The sequence below is a fragment of the Anas acuta genome, chromosome W, assembly GCF_963932015.1.
Source record: "Anas acuta chromosome W, bAnaAcu1.1, whole genome shotgun sequence".
In the NCBI taxonomy this organism is placed as follows: Eukaryota; Metazoa; Chordata; class Aves; order Anseriformes; family Anatidae; genus Anas; species Anas acuta.
The window spans coordinates 4,238,888-4,257,507 of record NC_089016.1 but is presented as its reverse complement, the minus strand read 5'-3'; the positions used below and the strand labels follow the sequence as shown (position 1 = coordinate 4,257,507).

Here is an 18,620-nt window from a genome sequence, read left to right as displayed (position 1 = left end):
GTTCAGGTCACTGTGGTTTATTTTCATCCAGCAGGGGTTTTCCTGGGGTTATCCTGCTGTAGAATGTTGAACACCCTCCCTGTATTACAGGTACACTGCATCTGAATGAAATTATGAGTTTCAGAATGGGTCACCGCCTTTCCCAGCAGTGCTGAATCCAATGGAGCTCATGTGCAGAGGTCGTGGCTCCAAACAGTGCTCAGCCAGCACAAACCAGAGCTTCAGCCAGAAAGGAGAATGAAGATGCTGCTGAGAAAGTGAATAATTGTGGAGGTGGGTGAGAAAGGAAGAGTGGTGCTGAAAGTGGTTCTCTGAGATTTGCTCAGAGAACTCTGCCAAAGATCCCTGTGTCCTTTTGTCTTTGGACAGGCCCCAAGGCCAAGAGGCATCAGATGTCCAACAGCAGCTCCATCTCCGAGTTCCTCCTCCTGGCATTCGCAGACACACGGGAGCTGCAGCTCCTGCACTTCGCGCTCTTCCTGGGCATCTACCTGGCTGCCCTCCTGGGCAACGGCCTCATCCTCATCGCCGTAGCCTGCGACCACCGCCTCCACACCCCCATGTACTTCTTCCTCCTCAACCTCGCCCTCCTTGACCTGGGCTGCATCTCCACCACTGTCCCCAAAGCCATGGCCAATTCTCTGTGGGACACCAGGGCCATCTCCTACTCAGGATGTGTTGCCCAGGTCTTTCTGTTTGTCTTTTTGGTCTCAGCGGAATATTTTCTTCTCACTGTCATGGCCTATGACCGCTATGTTGCCATCTGCAAGCCCCTGCACTACAGGACCCTCCTGGGCAGCAGAGCTTGTGCCCAGATGGCAGCAGCTGCCTGGGGCAGTGGGGTTCTCTATGCTCTGCTGCACACTGCCAATACATTTTCCCTGCCCCTCTGCCAAGGCAATGCCGTGGACCAGTTCTTCTGTGAAATCCCCCAGATTATGAAGATATCCTGCACACATTCCTACCTGAAGATTTTTTGGGTAGTTGTGGTTGGGGTCTGTTTAGCGTTTGGCTGTTTTGTTTTCATTCTTTTTTCCTATGTGCAGATCTTCAGGGCTGTGCTGAGGATGCCCTCAGAACAGGGCCAGCACAAAGTCTTTTCCACATGCCTCCCTCACCTGTTTGTTGTCTCGCTTTTTATCAGCACCTGCTTTTTTGCTTACCTGAAACCCCCCTCCATCTCCTCTCCATCCCTGAACCTGGTAGTGGCAGTTCTGTACTCGGTGATGCCTCCAACATTGAACCCCCTCATCTACAGCATCAGGAATAAGGAGCTCAAGTGGGCTATTAGGAAAGTAGTTTCATGGATGTTTCTCAATAGTGACAAATTTCCCCTCTTTCCAGAAGTGACTTAACTTGGTACCTCCCCTCAGGCCTGGTCTTTCTTTCATTATCAATATTGTTATTGTTCTCTTTGGTATCATTTGATTTATTATGCTCTTAGAGTAATATCTCTTTTTCACCCTACTTCTGCGGAGGATGGAGACTCCCTGTTGCTCTTGAGGGTCTATAAATATGTTTCTAAGAGAAGGTCTGAGTAGTCTCTTACATAGCATTTGCAAAATAAAATGGGATCTCTGCAGTGCACTGTCTAAAGTCTTGGCTGTTTTTTCAAGGTTGTTACCAAGCTTTCCAGAAGCTTGTGCCACTTTCCATCACCTATCAGACACTTTCCATCATCTATCAGTGGTCATGGTCATCCAGAGAGTTTCTAGGTGAGTAGAGACTTGCTAATGTGATGCCCATCTTTAAGAAAGGTCATAAGAGGGACCTGGAGAACTACAGGTCTGTCAGCCTGACCTGGGTGCCAGGAAAGGTGATGGGACAGGTCATCTTGAATGCAATCATGCAGCATATGCGGGACCACCAGGGGATCAGGCCCAGTCATTATGGGTTCAAGAAAGGCAAGTCCAGCCCGACCAACCTCATCTCCTTCTATGACCAGTGACATGTCTGGGGGATGAGGGAAAGCCTGTTGACATAGTCTACCTAGACGTCAGCAAGGTCTTTGACATGGTCTCTGACAGTATTGTCCTGGAGAAGCCAGCAGCCCATGGCTTGGACAGGCACACGCTTTGCTGGGTTAAAAACTGGCTGGGTGGCCGGGCCCAGAGAGTAGTGGTGAATGGAGTGAAATCCAGCTGATGACCAGTCACCAGTGGTGTTCCCCAAGGGTTGGTGTTGGGGCCCATCCTCTTTAACGTTTTATTGATGATTTGGATGAGGGAATTGAGTGCACCCCCAGTATGTTTGCAGATGACACAAAGGTGGAGCGAAGCGTCGATCTGCCAGAGGGTAGGAAGGCCAAGCAGAGGGACCTGGACAGGTTGGATTGATGGGCAGAGGCCAGTGGGATGAAGTTCACCATGGCTAAGTGCTGCGTCTTTCCCTTTGGCCACAACAACCCCATGCAATGCTACAGGCTTGGGGAAGACTGGCCTGAAAGCTGAGCAGAGGAAAAGGTTGGATGTAGTACTTAGGGACATGGCTTAGTGGGTGATATTGGTGGTAGGGGGATGGTTGGACCAGAAGATTTTGGAGGTCTTTTGCAACCTTAATAATTCTAAGATTCTGTGCTTCTTATTATGCACAAGTCCATGGTTTCCTGGTGCTTTGCCAAGCCTAGGAAGTGTCTGAGGAAGAACTGGTTGGTGCCCTATATTCTCCAGCCCTTAATGCAACCATCTTTCCAGTTGGGTGGCATCAAAACTATGCCTGTGCCCTGTGTCAAGGCTTTGACTGATGGAAACATGGTCCAGCAGCCGCAACAGTTTGCTGCTGTTCCTCTGGCTGAGGAACCTCAGCCCAAGAGTCATCAGCAAGTCCTCATCTTGGGTCCATCCCAAGGACTGAAATGCAGTTGTGACCAGAGGAAGTATGAGCCCTCTCCTTGGGCCTGTCCACGGCTGGATGCCTTTGTATGCTCCACAGGAAAAGGGAGCATATTGATAACATGCTAACACTCCTTTCACCACCTCTGTATCTGTGGGAGCTGCAAAAAATGTCTCTCAGTCCTAAGATCCAGCAAAGCCCAGCTTCTTCTTTCATCAGGAAGCTGGAGAAATTCTCTCAGAATTTCCAATACTCTCATTGACACAGGCAACTACACACAAGTGCATGCACAAACACACACTCTCATAAATACACAGATGTGCACACAGGGCATGGACACAGCCGACCACACTCAGACCAACTCCAACAGGGAGCAGCACCTTCACAGCTACCACACCACCACCAGCACACACAGAGCCATGAGCAACACACCTGGCCCCATCCCATTCCCCACCTCAGCCTGATCTGCTCTGAAGGTCACCAGTGCTCCACACATCCCCAGCAGCAATTACCCATGGGTGCAGACGCACATATGGCTATGTGGTTCCATGATTGTATGATTCATCCCGACACACCCAGGAGTGAGCACACTCACACAGCAAATAGCCAGCAATAGAGTTGAATGAGAGGGCAGGACAGTGATCAGGCACAGGGCCTGACATGACCAATCCCTGACCAGCCCCATATCCACAAGCAGCTGGCCCCTTGCATCCCTCTCCCCTCCTCTTCCACAGGATTCTTCCTCCTCAAGACACTGTAATCCCTTCCTTTCTTACATGCAGTCCCCTGCTCAATTATCAGTTCTCACCAATCACATTGTCCCCCATTGATCCTTAGTTTGCTATACCTATACCCACATTTGGTAATTCAGATAACATTGCCTACATCATCTGGGCCTCCAACAGGAAAGAGAGCTTGACGTGTCACAGATTTGCTCTGTGCCAGACTAAGGAGTGGCATGAACAGTCCTGGGCAGGGAGTGTTTTATGGTAACTGGGCTCCATGCAAGACAGAAAATTGTAATTTTAAGGCTTTAGGTCTGAGTTGGGCTGAAGACCTGAGATGGGCCAATTTTTTTAACCGTTTCAATCATTTCACTTCAATCAGCACACTTCAATCAGCTGAAATGATCAAACACTTCTAATACAATGTTTGAGCTGTCCCATGACATTTTTTTCCCTTGGATGTTTATTACAGCAAGAGAAAAAATACCAGTCTTCCCTTGTACTTGCATGACTCTGTCTCTTATGCTCTGCACTTCATCTCCCTAGTCTTTCTGGTATTTTCGCCTGGCTTTATGAAACAGACCATGTTGGAAGTCACTTTTCCAGCAGACTGTCTGGACATGTGCAGTTTCCATTCTTCTCCAGATTCCCCTCCCCTCATTCTTTGATCATTCAGATACCTCTCAAATGCACTGTTGGTTCTCTGAACTTGAGGACTCTTCAAGCTTGCCCGTATTTCACTCTCCTATCTCATCAACCCTACACCCAACTCTGTAATGGCATTTCTATTCATCATTTCCTACCCCTGTCAAACATTTCTTGTATAGTCATCCCTTGTGGAAGGTGCACCTCATTGGAGGCAACTTGGATTTGGCTCAGTGGTGAGGACATTGGGGTTTGCTTGTTTGTGGTTAAATGTTAATAACAACAACATCAAAAACTGTGCCTGTGTGCAGCCAGTTGTCTGAGGAAAGGAGGTGGGACTTGGAGAAAAGATGCTATAACACCTTTCTGTGGACTACAGTGGAGAAGTCTGGTGTAAGGAAAAGTGATGCAAGTCCCAGGTGGCTGATGAGAGAAGTGGTGGGGATGGAGAGCTGAGCAGCAAGGCTGACCACACAGTCTAGAACATCAAGGGACTGCTTTTCCACCCATACAGACCTCCTTAGGAGACTCTTTGGATCTATGACAACTAGAGAATGATGTTAGCAGTTCTTCTGAAAACTCTAAACTAATGGAAATTAATCTTAAATAAGGAAAATGCTCTTAGAAATCTGGTCAATGAATAATTTCTCTTCAAACTGCATTCTTGAAACCTCACTAATTAACTGTACAAGTCTGGAAGACTGGATGAAAATGGCTGAATTGTAATGAGCCCCATGGTGCATTTGGTGCTGAGTCCATAAACTTCAGGTAGTGAGAGGAGAATGATGTAACTGCAGGAGAAGTAAAAGTCAGAAGGAAACTTTGAAGAGTCTGGGAGTATTAATGGGCCCCAGTGAGGGTCATTACTGACAAAGCCTCCCCATGGACTTGTTAGAGCAGACAATGTGAGGCCATGATTGCAGGTAGGCAAAGGCACTGGGCAGGAGACTCTGCTGCTGAGTAAAGGCCTTGGTTTGTTTGGTGAAGCAGAAAGGCCAAGCCATGGCCCCCAGGCCCTGGGCAGGGAGGTTCTGTTCCTCACCCATGGCTCAGGGCTCTTCCTGGGGCAGTGGGATGTGGGGTGTGTGATGCTGTGTGAAGGACAATGCTATGATACCTGCTGGACTCTCCACTGGGTTGCAAGGAGGCCACAAGTGTTGCCGACGGAAGGAAGACCCAGCACATCAATATGAGTGAACAGTGAACTTCAACTTTAATGGATAGCTCAGTCGTCTTTTCCTTGAGCCTGATTGGCTCTCAGCCAGCGGTGTACGTGCCAAGGCTCATGTGAGTTGAGTACGGTGCTTCACCAGCCCATTGTCTCCCAACTGCTCAACATTCACATGTCCTGCCTCACTTAACGATTCCTCCACAATTCCCCCGTTTTTATTTTGCAGCAACTATAATCAGTATAACTATAAGTAGAAAACGAAGTTACTCTTTGACGAAGAAAAAACCATCCACCCATGTTCCCAAAAACAGATTTAAACCAACCTTCAAACCAACTATCTTGTACTACAATTTTTTGCGTATGATCCCTTAACCATTTCAAACATAATCAACTCATCAACAAAAGGATCAGACGCAGAAGCGAGGAATAGGCAAAATGAACTTTGTCCGGTTTGTTTTGCCCAAGTGACCCACATATTGGTTTGAGGATCGATTTTGCTTAGGATGGCACTATTACTTCCAACCGTCATTGTCAAAGATAATGCAACCAAAATCCCTTGTGCCGTTAGATCAGCCATGGTTGCTGTTATTCGTACTTGATGACTTTTCTTCAATGGCTGGTTTAACACATCGACTAGGAACCCAGGTTGGCCCTGTAGGGGAAGAGATACACACATAACCTCGCCCCATATAAATCACATCAGCAGGCCCCAGCCATTGTCCCGTTTTCGTATCTCGGTACAGTACTCTCATAATACATTTATTATCATTTTCAGACTTAATGTAATGACGTGTCGCGGGTGGTTCCTCATCATCTCCATGCTATGAACCCCTAAACCCTGCTTAGCAGCGTCATTGTAATCACAGGTGTTATTTGTATTTTTGTACCGGTATGGCCTTTTCCAGGTTCCTGTAGCAGGAATCAGATATCCACGGCTACATTCACATTTGTAGCCACCTTTCAGGTTGATACATATTTGACTACAGATACCAGGGTTTTGACATTTATCAAAATCTCCACAGTTTCTCTTGTCTACAAACTCAAACCCAGCTGGACAGTCACATTCATTTATGTTGCATTCCTTCAGGGGCTCATCACCCCAGTCCTTGCAGTCTCTCTGCTGGTTACACACTTTATTGATATCTATGCATTCTCCACTTCTGCACTTGAATTTGCCAGGTCCAGAGCACTGAATAACATCGTTACAGTTTGCTTCATCAGTACCATCCAGACAGTCTCTCACACCACTGCACTGCCTACTCCTATGAACACAGTTCCCATCTTCACATCTGAACTGGTCTGGCCTGCAAGTCTGAGAAGGGCAGTTAATTTCATCACTTCCATCCTTGCAATCAGGATCTTTGTCATAGTCTTTTTCACCTGAGCCGCACTGCACCTCACTCACATAACACTTCACCAGAGGTGCAGGCTGGCGGCCACACTGCTCCAAAGATACATCCGAGTGGTCGGAGCAGTCACCTTGACCATTGCAGACAAAGCTTTTGGAAATACATTGCCCACTACTGCATGTAAATTCTGCTGCACTACAAGTCACAATGCCGCAATTCTCTTCATCTTCTGCACTGTCACAGTCCTTTTCACCATCACATTTCCAGGACACTGGTGCCCGCCGCCCCGCAGCTGTGTCACTTATACTACTGCTATTACCCGTGCCGTCAGTGTCAGTGGCATCCTCCTGGTACCGTTTCTGTCTTTGCCGCCCCTTACTCTCCCCCTTTTCTTTTTGCCACTGACCATTCACCACAAATGGATGAGACACCTGATTATTAGTTAAAACCTTGTGTTAACTGTGCTGCCGTTTCATAATTCCCTTCACGCAGTGCCTCATTTGCTATTTGCCTCCATCGCTCCTTTCCAAGGCCAATAGGGCCTGGGTCAAAAGGCACGTTCAGGTCAACAGGGGGCGTAACAGCAAAGGCCTTCGATGGCTGCAGACCTTCTCTTCCCTGCGCCCCTGTTGTGAAGGGATTTATATTTGATAGAAATGAGTTAGCACTGGTCCTTTCACTTGCTCCTTTCTCACTTTCTATTGGAGCAGTTGGAGCTGTTGGTAGTGAAAGCTCCTCCTCTGTATCAGAGGACATTGTCACAGGCACCTCCAATTTTCTCGAGACCCCCTGTGTAATAGTAGAAGTTTTAACGGAAGGTGGCAACGGGCAATCTGTTCCTTCCATATTTATTTGCTGTGGATTAACATTATTAACCCTTCTTGGTGGTCCTGACCACTCTGTTGCAGCAGCGGCAACTCTTTGTTCATCTTTATGTGTGGCTAATGCATTAGCCACTACTCTCCATGGCCTCATCAAATCTCCCAGTAAACTTAACATCGTTCCTAACATCATCAAACAATTTATTTCCAAATTTACGCCACTCTGTTTGTTCAAAAAACTGTATCAGGACTTGTAAAACAACCTTTAGCTAGCCCATATACTAATAACCCTGGCAAATCTTTTTCTACAATCTGTATCTAAAATGCTCAGCTTTTCTAGAAAGCATTTGAGCAAATAATACGCCGCTTATCTTTTCATACCTTTATATACGTCGGTTGCAGCCTTTGCAAACACCTCGGCGGCGCTTTTCCGGCGGGACCCTAAATAGGCTCATCCCGGGTGCGGGGACTCCCTTTCACCTTCCGAGCTGCAGATCTCGGCGACGCGCGACCGGCGGGATCCACTCCCGGGTGCGGGGGACTCCACGTCCTTTTCACCTTCCCGGCGCGGGTGCAGGGATTCTTGTCCTTTTCACCTCCTGGGCTGCGTTGACAGGACCGGCTTCTCCTTTATTCCGTCCAACCGTGGCCCTGGATCACTGCCAGCAGTGTCCAAATCCCGTTCAGACCTGTCCCTGTTCGGGCGCCAATTTGTTGCCGACGGAAGAAAGACGCAGCACATCAATATGAGTGAACAGTGAACTTCAACTTTAATGGATAGCTCAGTCGTCTTTTCCTTGAGCCTGATTGGCTCTCAGCCAGCGGTGTACGTGCCAAGGCTCATGTGAGTTGAGTACGGTGCTTCACCAGCCCATTGTCTCCCAACTGCTCAACATTCACATGTCCTGCCTCACTTAACGATTCCTCCACACACAAGACCCCAGTGTCATGAGCACAGCATGTGTCCTCGTGAGCCTCAGTAGCAGAGACAACTGCCATAGCCAGGGGGACAAAGACCTTAGTGCTGTTGGGGCCTTGCAGCCTTGCCAGTGCACTCGGTCTTCATCACCACAGGCTGTCCTGCACTGTCCAATTCTTGCCCTTTTCTCCCTGCAGGCTACAGGCATGCACTTCACGTTTCCACTTTGCTCTCACCCTGGCATTTCCTTACTTTCACTAAGGTCTCCCCACTCTCCCTGGCTGTCCTTTGAAACAAAATGGCATGGGCTGACCATAGACTCCTTCTGCGTGAATTCAGGTCCCACAGCACTACCCGTTTAGTGACATTTCCTCCTCCTCATTCCCACTCTTCACCTTCCAAGCAGCACTTTGTCCCACTTGTGACTCTCTCCTGCTATTTCCCACCACCAGAGAATCCTCACCAGGATCTTCCAAGACACATGCCTCCTGCTGGCCTTCCAGTTTCTCAGGTAGACATAACCAAGTTGTGTACCCGTTCCTGTCCCACCTGCCTGCTCAGGCAGAAGGGATGTAAAAACCCACACCCAAGGCCTCTTCCTGCATGGGGCCTATCAGGCTCTCAGACAGAGGGCATCTCACAACCAGTGTGCCAAGCAGGTGCCTTCTGCTGCCTGATCAGGGATGCTGGCGGGTGTGAGCTGAAAAACAGATGTCAGCCAGGAGGCAAGGGCTGACACAGCAGCTGCTTCAGGAAGCAGTCACCTCATAGGCCTTGTCCCCAGCCATGTTACTGCTGCTGGCCTGTCAGCTCCAGAGATTGAGCTGACCAGAGGCTTCCTACTCGTTGTTAAGTTTCTGAGGCACCACAGACCTCAACTTATTCACCCGGCACCGTCATTGTGTGCCAGGGCCTGGGGAGATAAAAAAAAAGTAAGCTTATCAAGTAAATTTTCTACCCTTAGTTTATAAAGTAAATTTTCTACTACTGCTTCAAATATGGAATCATTCTTTGCAGGATCTACCGTGGTCATAGGAACACAAGATGTATCTCTGCCTCTACCTCTCTCCCTTTTCCTCTTCCTCTGCCTGCTATGTCTTCAGAGAGCTCTCTGAAGGACAGGTCATTGAATCACAATAAACAAATAAATGTTCCAAGAGACTTCTGATTTTTATCTTCTTCAACTCTTCTGATCAAGGTAGACTGAATAGATAAGATTGATCAAGGGCTCCTCGGACCTTGACACCATCCAGAAAAGATCTGAAAGTGTGCTCCATCCGGTAATTCAGAGAGTCAATAACGACATTCAGCAGTGCTGCTCCAAGTGCTGATCGCTGAGGGATGATGCTAAGAACTGACTGACAGCACTATGTGTCATGGATGATATCTGGGTCTGATTGTCCAGCAAACTGGCCCACCCACAGCCTCACCAATTTGTTAAATACACATAGCACCATTCTGGCTATAAGAATTCTTTGAGACAAAGCCAAAGGCCTTGCTAAAGACAGGTAGGCACCTTCTCTTCCCTTTGCTTCCCTTTCCTTCCCCTCCCCTATAGGTTCAGCAATCCTATTTTTTTTCCTTCAAGTGCCTGGAGGTGGCTGTGGAAAAGCTTGCCCCATCACCTTCCCAGGGACTGAAGTGAGGCTGACCAGCCTTCATTCTCCCAACCCTCCACAGCATGAGGAATGGACACTGGCTGAGGGCATTTGTGCTCACTCAGCTTTGCCTCAGCACGTGTACACGATGTGCATGCTGAAGTCTTAACTGTACCAGGCACATCTGGACTTCTGACTGAGCCATTCTGTGTCCCGCTGCGGAGGAACAAACCACCTCTCTGAGCTGGGCTGAGAGCCCTGGTCCTGGAGCTCCTCAGGCAGCTCCTGCTGCCGCTGAGCCCTGGCAGCCTGCTCCAAGCTGCAGAAGTACCCAGGGGTTTCTCTTTCCAGGGATCCCTTGCACACACACGGGGCCCCACTCTCCTCCCAGGACTTCCCACATCAACAGAGAGCCTTTCCCAGGAAGAAGCATGCCTGTGCTGGCCTGGCCAACCATTCCTGCACCCTATCTCCGCACACCTCACAGCCCCAGCTGGTGGTTCTGCTTTGCACAGCAAGGGGGCTGTGGTGTCCAGGACACAGGGGCACTCTGCAGGGCTGTGCTGGGCAGGCTGGGAGGCAGAGACAGCTCATAGGGCTCTTCCACTGACTGCCTCCCACACCAGCTCTTCTGTGGCTGTCGAGGGTGCTCAGAGGTAGCCTGCCTTCTTTCCAGTGCCACAAGAAGTGTTTGGGTGCTGCACCCTATAGCATTCCACTATTCACATTCCGCATTCGCTCACCAGACTTCTTTCCCCATTCCTGCTATGTCCCCTGGGTCACGGGGCTCTTCTTTTCCTGCTCACATCCAGATTTAACACTTTATCACAGGGGGACTCCACCTGGAAGAGGCTCATGCTCTGTGGGCTCCATTCACTGCTGACCCCCTGGGACACACTGTCCCTGCAGCTCCCCTGGGCTCTCCTGATTCCTTCCAAAAACTGCTCACCTGCCACCAGCCCCAGCACATGTTGTAGTGCCACAGGCAGGTTAATTGGAGACTCCTCACCATCTGCCTGAGTGCTGAACACCAACAAGCAACACCTGAGTGAGTCCCCATGCCCTCAAACACCCAGCTGGGGCTCTGATCACGTCACCCTGAGCCCGTGGAGATACAGGCAAAGCCAGGTCCCCCTTTAGAATCCATTTCTGGACTGCAATGTTCTTGACAGAAACTGTGAAGGAAGACTTGAACCCTAGGCGCTACCCTGAGCTGAATCACATTATGGGATGGAAATGCTGTTCTGGAGGCCAGCTGTGTCACAGAAATGCCCGTTGCCTGTCCGTGGGATTGGTCACAGGATTGCCACACAGCAGTACTGTGACCAAGCTGCAGGAACAATCAGGCTTATGCCAACAGAAAAGGCTCAGAAGGAGAGTGTGGAGATGGAGCAAGAGCTGCCCCAGACAGACCAAACACCGGTGCTTCCTGGCAGTGCTGTTCTGATGGGACTCTATTGCTTTCCACTTCTACCCATGGGCATTACCATGGAACCCCCAGCAAAATTCTCAGAAAAAGCATCTCAGACACACTCTTCAGTGCAGGTTCCTTTATTTTGTTTAAACACAGGAGTGGGATAAACAATGACAATTTATATGGATTACGTTGATGGCCCTCTCCCCAATAACGAACAAAAAAACCCACTCAAGAACAAAAGACAAGTTTGGCATGGCATGAGTTATATTACCAGTGCTATTCAGGAGAAGACAGGCAGGACATTACTTCTGATGTACACCCACTCATGAGTTTCTGCAGTGCATCCTTGAGCTCCTTGTTCCTCATGCTGCAGATGAGGGGGTTTATGGCTGGAGGAACCACCGAGTACAAAACTGTCACCACCAGATCCAGGGATGGGGAGGAGATGTAGGGGGGCTTCAGGTAGGTAAAAATGGCAGTGCTGAAAAACAGGGAGACCACGAACAGGTGAGGGAGGCACGTGGAAAAGGCTTTCTGCTTTCCATGCACATAGGAGAAAAGAATGAAAATAAAACATGTGGATGCTAAAGAGAAACCAATCATAAGTACCCAAACATTCCTGAGGTAGGAATATGAGCAACAGATCCTGAGGATTTGCACATAGGGCAACAAAATGAATGCAAAACACCCCCCAAACAAAACAAAAACACTAAATGTGAGAAGCCCCATTTCCCTGAGGTAGGAGTCAGAGCAAGAGAGCTTGAGGATCTGCGGGACTTCACAGAAGAACTGGTCCACAGCATTTCCTCCACAGAGGGGCAGGGAAAATGTATTGGCAGTGTGCAGCAGAGCACAGAGAACCCCACTGCCCCAGGCAGCTGCTGCCATCTGGGCACAAGCTCTGCTGCCCAGGAGGCTCCCGTAGCGCAGGGGCTTGCAGATGGCAATGTAGCGGTCATAGGACATGATGGTGCAAAGGAAGTACTCTACTGACATGGGAAAGGGAAAAAGAAACGCCTGTGCAGCACATCCTGCATAGGAAATGGTCCTGGTATCATGGGGGTGTGGAGGCGGTGGTTGCAGGCTACAGCTGTGAGGATGAGGCCATTGCCCAGGAGGGCAGCCAGGTTAATTTCCTCCAAATGTATAATAACAATCTATATTCTTTTATTTTAAGACTATTCCCCCTTTTCCTATCATCATATAGCCAAATAAGGAGTCCCTCTTCACCCTTTTAAGTACTGAAAAGTATTTTTAAAAAAGTACTTTTAAAAAGACCTCTTTAAGGTCCCTTTAAGGGTCTTTTTTTTATAAATAAAAAAAAAAGGAAAAAAAAAAAAAGAAAAAAAAAAAAGAAAAGCTGCAATGAGGTCACCCCAGAGACTTCTCTTCTCCAGGCTGAACATCCATACCTCTCTCAACCTCTCTTCATACAAGAGGTGCTCCAACCTTCTGATTAAATTTGTATCCCTCCTGTAGTGAGTTAACTTGGCAAGGTTTTGGTAGCAGGGTGCCATAGGGGTGGCTTCTGTGAGAAGAACCCAGAAGCAGCCCCATGTTAGACTAGGGGCCCGCCGCAAGCCAGATTCAAGCCAATAAGCAATGGTGTTTGCATTTCTGTGAAAACATATTTAAGAAAGGGTAAAAAATAAGCTGCTACACAACAGCAGCTGGGAGAGATAAGAGTGAGAAACTTTTTGTTTTTAGTTCCTCACTGCTCCAGTCAGTTAGTTAAATCTCAGTAAGTGATCTTAATCTCCCTACACTGAATCTGTTTTGCCCAAGACTGCAAATGGTAAGTCTTCTAACTGTATCTTCAAAAAAAAAAAAAAAAAAAAGGAGCCCTTTCCACTCTGTTTTCTCCGGCTGCTCCTTTGAGGAGGGGATGAAAGTGTGATGAGTGTGATGTGCTGGAGCTCAGCTGCCCATTGGTGTGAAACCACCACACTGCTCAGCCGTGTTACTGGCATCTGGCATCAGCTTTGAAAGAAGAAGCAGGATTTCAGGCAGTCTGTTGGGGAGATCCTGTTTTATTAAGCAGATGTTAAGAGAGAGTACTAAAAAAAACAGTTTCATTCCTCAGTGTACAGTAGATATACATATTAAAAATAAATAAATGTAATAAACTAATGAATGGGAATGACAACAAAGATAAATGTAACAATAATGATCATGAAACAAGTACCCAGGAAGTCATTTGTGGAGAAAAAGTGGTAATTTATCACTTTTCAGAAACATCCCTGAAATCATTTTCCTAATGGCATCCTTGAGCTCCTGGTTCCTCATGCTGTAGATGAGGGGGTTCACTGCTGGAGGCATCACTGAGTACAGAAATGACACCATCAGGTCCTGGGCTGGGAAGGAGATTGAGGAGGGCTTCATGTAGGCAAAAAGTCCAGTGATGACAAACAGGGAGACCACAAACAGGTGAGGGAGGCACGTGGAGAAGGCTTTGTGCTGGCCCTGCTCAGAGGGCATCCTCAGCACGGCCCTGAAGACCTGCACATAGGAAAAAATAATTAAAAAAAAGCACATGGATGCTAAAGGGACACCAATTATAAGTACCCAAGCATTCCTAAGGTAGGAGTGTGAGCAGGAGAGCTTGAGGATCTGGGGGACTTCACAGAAGAACTGGTCCACAGCATTGCCTTGGCAGAGGGGCAGGGAAAATGTATTGGCAGTGTGCAGCAGAGCACAGAGAACCCCACTGCCCCAGGCAGCTGCTGCCATCTGGGCACAAGCTCTGCTCCCCAGGAGGCTCCCGTAGTGCAGGGGCTTGCAGATGGCAACGTAGCGGTCATAGGACATGACAGTGAGAAGAGAATACTCTGCTGAAAACAAGAAGAGGGACAAAAAGACCTGTGCAGCACATCCTTGATAGGAGATAGCCCTGGTGTCCCAGAGGGAATTGGCCATGGCCTTGGGGACAGTGGTGGAGATGCAGCCCAGGTCGAGGAGGGCGAGGTTGAGGAGGAAGAAGTACATGGGGGTGTGGAGGTGGTGGTCGCAGGCTACAGCGGTGAGGATGAGGCCGTTGCCCAGGAGGGCAGCCAGGTAGATGCCCAGGAAGAGCACGAAGTACAGAATCTGCAGCTCCTGTGTGTCTGCAAATGCCAGAAGGAGGAACTCAGTGATGGAGCTGCTGTTGGACATCTGATCCTCCTGGACAAAGGGGAACAATCCCAGGAAAATAAAAGACAATGATAATTAGGAAAGACATCTTTGATAAAAACCTGCTCCACTTCTCTCTGAAGTCCCCCACAGTGATTTTCCTCTTTCTGAGACATTTTTTCTGCTCCCTTGCTTGAGCTCCGGTTGGTGATCGTGGTAAAGGGTGCCACTGGGAGCAGGGGGCTCTGCTGTGGGCTCTGAAGGAGTCAGGCTTTCCCTTCAGGTCTAGGTAAATAAGAAATACGAGTGATCTCTGCTTAATCTATCTCTGATGTATGTGGACTTCACAGCATTACCACTGTGAATGCTCTTGACTGCCAAAATTTGTGGTTTACTTTCTTGCAGCTAGCTGTGTCATACTCAGGAGCATTTCTTAAGGGAAGAAAACCCCGGCACTTTTCAGGTATTCCAACTGAGATCTTCTGAGTCCCGTGAGACATAGGCACTCTCCTTCATGCAGTGAGGTTGGCCAGTCTGTCCATCTACCCTCGTCTCAGCCAGAGTCCTTGAGGGCTCAGTCCACTGGCCCAATTACTGTGGCCTCAGGAACTGCCTGTAAGACGATTCAGATTTTTCCTGCCCCGTAAACTGCATTGCCCTGAGCCCCACAGGTTTTAAGGGGAACTTTGGGCACCTTCCTCCTATGGACACATCTGTGTGGTGGAAGTCAGTGCTAGAGCTGCAGCTGAAAGCCAGATCTGCAGCAAGCCATAAAACAAGAACAGCAACAGCAGATGAAGGAACAAAGAGAAACAGCCCAGGGCTTCTGCCAGGGGAGGCAAGGCCAGGGAGGGACTGAAAGGATCTCAGGAGAGCCAGCTCTGCCGGAGGTTTCACTCATGAGGTTATGAGACATCCTGATTCCTGTGGGCTTGAGGTCAGAAAAGGAGGTACCAGACTATGTTCGCACTGTCCTGCCATTTCCAGCCCAGGGATGTGCTGCCTGCAGCTGTCCCTGCCTGCAGCTGGGTCTCTGTCCCCACGCCTCCTGCCTGCACCTCACAGCCCACATCCCACCCGCTGGGTGCTCAGCTCTGCCCTGCAGACACCTCCTGGCAGCAGGGCTCTGCCCAGGGGCAGCTCGCTGGGGACATGTCCTAGAGCCCAGGTCACACAGACCCTGCTGACACTGCACATGTGGTGGTGGAGCTTTCTATGGGCTGAGGGGAAGGAAAAGATCCTTGTAACCTCTCAGCCATCATGGAGTCTTAGGCACTTCCTGGAATTAACAGCAAATATTTCTATTACAACTGAGGCAAGTAGAGAAGATTGGAAGTTCAGGAGGCTCAGAAAAGCTGTGACTGAAGCTGAAATCCCCTACTTTATCCCAGCTCTCGCAAAGACCCTTTAGATACACGCTGGTTGTACTGTGGAGCTGTGAGCAGGCTGCCCCAGGCAGCAGCCTCCCACCAGCAGCAGGACCCTGCCCTGCCGGGGGGCTCCTTCCACCCGCAGCTTCTCCCCGCAGCGCCCTGGGCAGCTCCCCGGGCAGGCTGAGTGCTGAGCCTGGCAGGCGGCAGAGGCCCTGCCCCGGCACACAGCCCCTGGGGCACAGCAGGGACCCTGCTCTGCACCACAGCCCTGGACACCCCTGCCTGCACCCCCGGCTTCTCCTGCCTCCACGAACTGCGGCTGCATTGCCCTCCAGCCAGAGACTTACCGGGTGCAGGGCTGCGAAGTCTTCTCCCACAGGGAGCTCTGGGCATGCTGCCACTTCTGCCTGCCTTTAAGCACTGTGTCTCTGCAGGCAGTGCCCCCAGCCCTGCTGCGCTGTGCAGAGGAGCTGCTCCTGGGCAGAGCTGTCTCTCTGCAGCGCTGCCCGCTTGCCAGGAGCTCCCCTTGGGCCCAGGAGCCCGGCCCAGCTCAGCAGCAGAGGCCCAGCCCAAGGCCTCCCTTGCTCTGCCCCCCACCAGGCTCCCTGCACATGGCCCTGGGGCTGCAGGGGAACCTGCTGGCAAACAGCCTGAAGGGATCCCTGGGCTTCCCTCCCTCCCCTGGGCACACACACTTCTTGACAGCAGGCTCATTTCTCTTAGCACAAAAACAATTATCTGTAGCAGTCTTCTCATCCCAGTTGATGAAGGGACACCCAGGCATGGTCATAAAAGTAACTCCTTTAACCCCCTGCTTAAGGAAGGGATTCAGCAGAGTCAGTTAAGACATCTCATGCTGTTTTTTTGTCCTGGGGCTGGAATGGGACAAAGATCCCTCCCATGCCTGCCACAAACCCACGGGAGCTGGGATTCCTCTGCACTCAGTTTAGGTGTGAATAACATGGGCAGCTGCAGGTGAGCTCCTTTTCTCAGCTCCAGGATCATTAATGGAGATGGGGGAAATCAAGGGAAATCAGCAGCCCCTTCTCCTGCCTAAGATCAGCCCCAGCTCCAGCACTGGCCCTCAGGGCTGCACCAACACCACAAAGGCCCTCTGCTGTCAGAGCGGCACAGCCCAGGCCTGTTTCCTTCTGGCCTCAGGAACACCAGGCCTTGCCCTTCTTGGGATCCCTTAAGTCATCCTTTTGTGCCCATCTACCATCCACGGCAGCAAATCTCTGCTCTGAAGGAAAGCCTCTTCATGCCCAGGCTCTTGGCACAAGGTCTGGGACAAGTCTGAGTTTGGCCCTTGTGCCACAGCTGAGGTGCTGCAGCCCAGATGTGCCCCAATGCCCTCAGCCTGGGGCACAGGCAGGAGGAGCTGGATCCCCGCCTGCTGTCACAGGGCTGGGACATTGATGGAAGAGCTGCTGCGGTGTGGGGGGACAGGTCCCCCAGCTTGGGGTGCTGTGCTGGACGGGGGCAGATTCTTCAGAAGAGACAGGCGGGGATGATCAACAGGGGGTTGCCCTCCATGTGAAGGATCTGTCTGGATGCATGGAGCTCGTCTATGGGATGGGCAGCAGAGTGGGGGAGCCCTTGTGGGTGAGGGTCAGAGCAGATCCAGTCAGGGTGGCAGTGTGGTCAGAGGTAAATGCCTGCAGTCAGGCTGAAGAAGCAGACAGTCTTGTGGAAGCCACTGGATTAAGATGAATTCAATGACCCCATGTCACCCTGGGGGCCTTAAATCACTCAGACTGTCACAGAAAAGGGACACTGCAGGGTGCAAACATTCCCGAGGTTTCTATGGGTTCTTGGAGACAGCTTCTGTGCACAGCTGCTAGGTTAACCAACCTAGGTGATGTTCACCAGGATCTGGGACTTGAAAACAGGAAAACCCATGTCTTGACAATCCTCCTGCAAAATGCATGTCATAGTCCAGCTGCTTTTCAGCACAGGGAAAGAGATGAGGTTTTGGGGCCCAGCCCTACACCCAGCACTGCACAGCCAGCCCTGTTCTGATCCCCAGCCCTGGTCCCCAGCCCTGATCCTGTCCCCAGACATGGTTCCTAGCCCTGGTCCCCAGTCTTGGTCCCCAGCCCCCGTCCTGGACCCCAGCCCTCGTCCTGTTTCCTGCCCTGGTCCCAAGCCCTGGTCCCCGAGAGGCAAAATCCCTCTCATTTATATGCAGGAACATGGTGGAGGCTCCTAGGTCAGTCACAGAAAGGTGTGACATATGTTGGAGAAATAATCCACTAAACACACAAAAATCCAGAAAAGAATTTTCTGCTTCCTTTTCCCTTTCCAGCACTTGCAGGATTGGGTGAGGTTGCAGAAAGAAATGGAAAAGGAACTGTGAAGTTCCAACACATCTCTAAGATTCCTGAACTGTTCCTTTGATGATCAGTGGGCTTGTAAGAAGGCTTATAAATTGCCTACAGCCTCTCCTTTGTTTATGGCCAGCTTCATTGGCAACTTTGCTGTACCTGTCGGGGCTTTCTGACAGGCTGTTTTCTATCTGCAAAGATGGATATGCACCTAGGCAGTGCTCTGGGAACTGCTGGTTTCTGAAGGGCAAAGAGGTTGGCAGGAGGGCTCTGAACACAGGTGGGGAAAAGACCATGGGACATGGAAACATCCCCCAGTTATAAAATCTTCA

At 50.0% G+C, this 18,620-nt stretch overlaps 3 protein-coding genes across 3 annotated transcripts in view; 1 reads left to right on the top strand and 2 right to left on the bottom strand.

Moving 5' to 3' along the window:
• Positions 1-371: 371 nt before the first annotated feature.
• LOC137847135 (olfactory receptor 14C36-like) lies at positions 372-1,367 on the top strand. The gene has a single exon (XM_068665441.1). It carries the CDS (start codon positions 393-395, stop codon positions 1,353-1,355), a length of 963 nt encoding a protein of 320 aa, XP_068521542.1. The 5' UTR covers positions 372-392; the 3' UTR covers positions 1,356-1,367.
• Positions 1,368-11,595: 10,228 nt separating this feature from the next.
• On the bottom strand, positions 11,596-12,443 carry LOC137846801 (olfactory receptor 14C36-like). Its single transcript, XM_068664911.1, has one exon. The coding sequence runs from the start codon at positions 12,441-12,443 to the stop codon at positions 11,754-11,756; it is 690 nt and encodes a 229-aa protein (XP_068521012.1). The 3' UTR covers positions 11,596-11,753.
• Positions 12,444-13,489: 1,046 nt separating this feature from the next.
• LOC137847108 (olfactory receptor 14A16-like) overlaps positions 13,490-18,620 on the bottom strand; it is a 185,758-nt gene continuing 180,627 nt past the window's right edge. Inside the window, exons 2-3 of the mRNA XM_068665388.1 lie at positions 16,309-17,878; positions 13,490-14,639 (exon numbers count right to left, since the gene is read on the bottom strand). Coding sequence (XP_068521489.1) covers positions 13,671-14,630 — 960 coding nt within the window. The 5' untranslated portion in view covers positions 14,631-14,639; positions 16,309-17,878 and the 3' untranslated portion in view covers positions 13,490-13,670. The remainder of the gene's footprint in view (positions 14,640-16,308; positions 17,879-18,620) is intronic.

Bases quoted from the DNA above. Each gene is read 5' to 3' on its own strand.
- LOC137847135 (XM_068665441.1), top strand. From the start codon at position 393: ATGTCCAACAGCAGCTCCATCTCCGAGTTCCTCCTCCTGGCATTCGCA.
- LOC137846801 (XM_068664911.1), bottom strand. From the start codon at position 12,443: ATGTCCTATGACCGCTACATTGCCATCTGCAAGCCCCTGCGCTACGGG.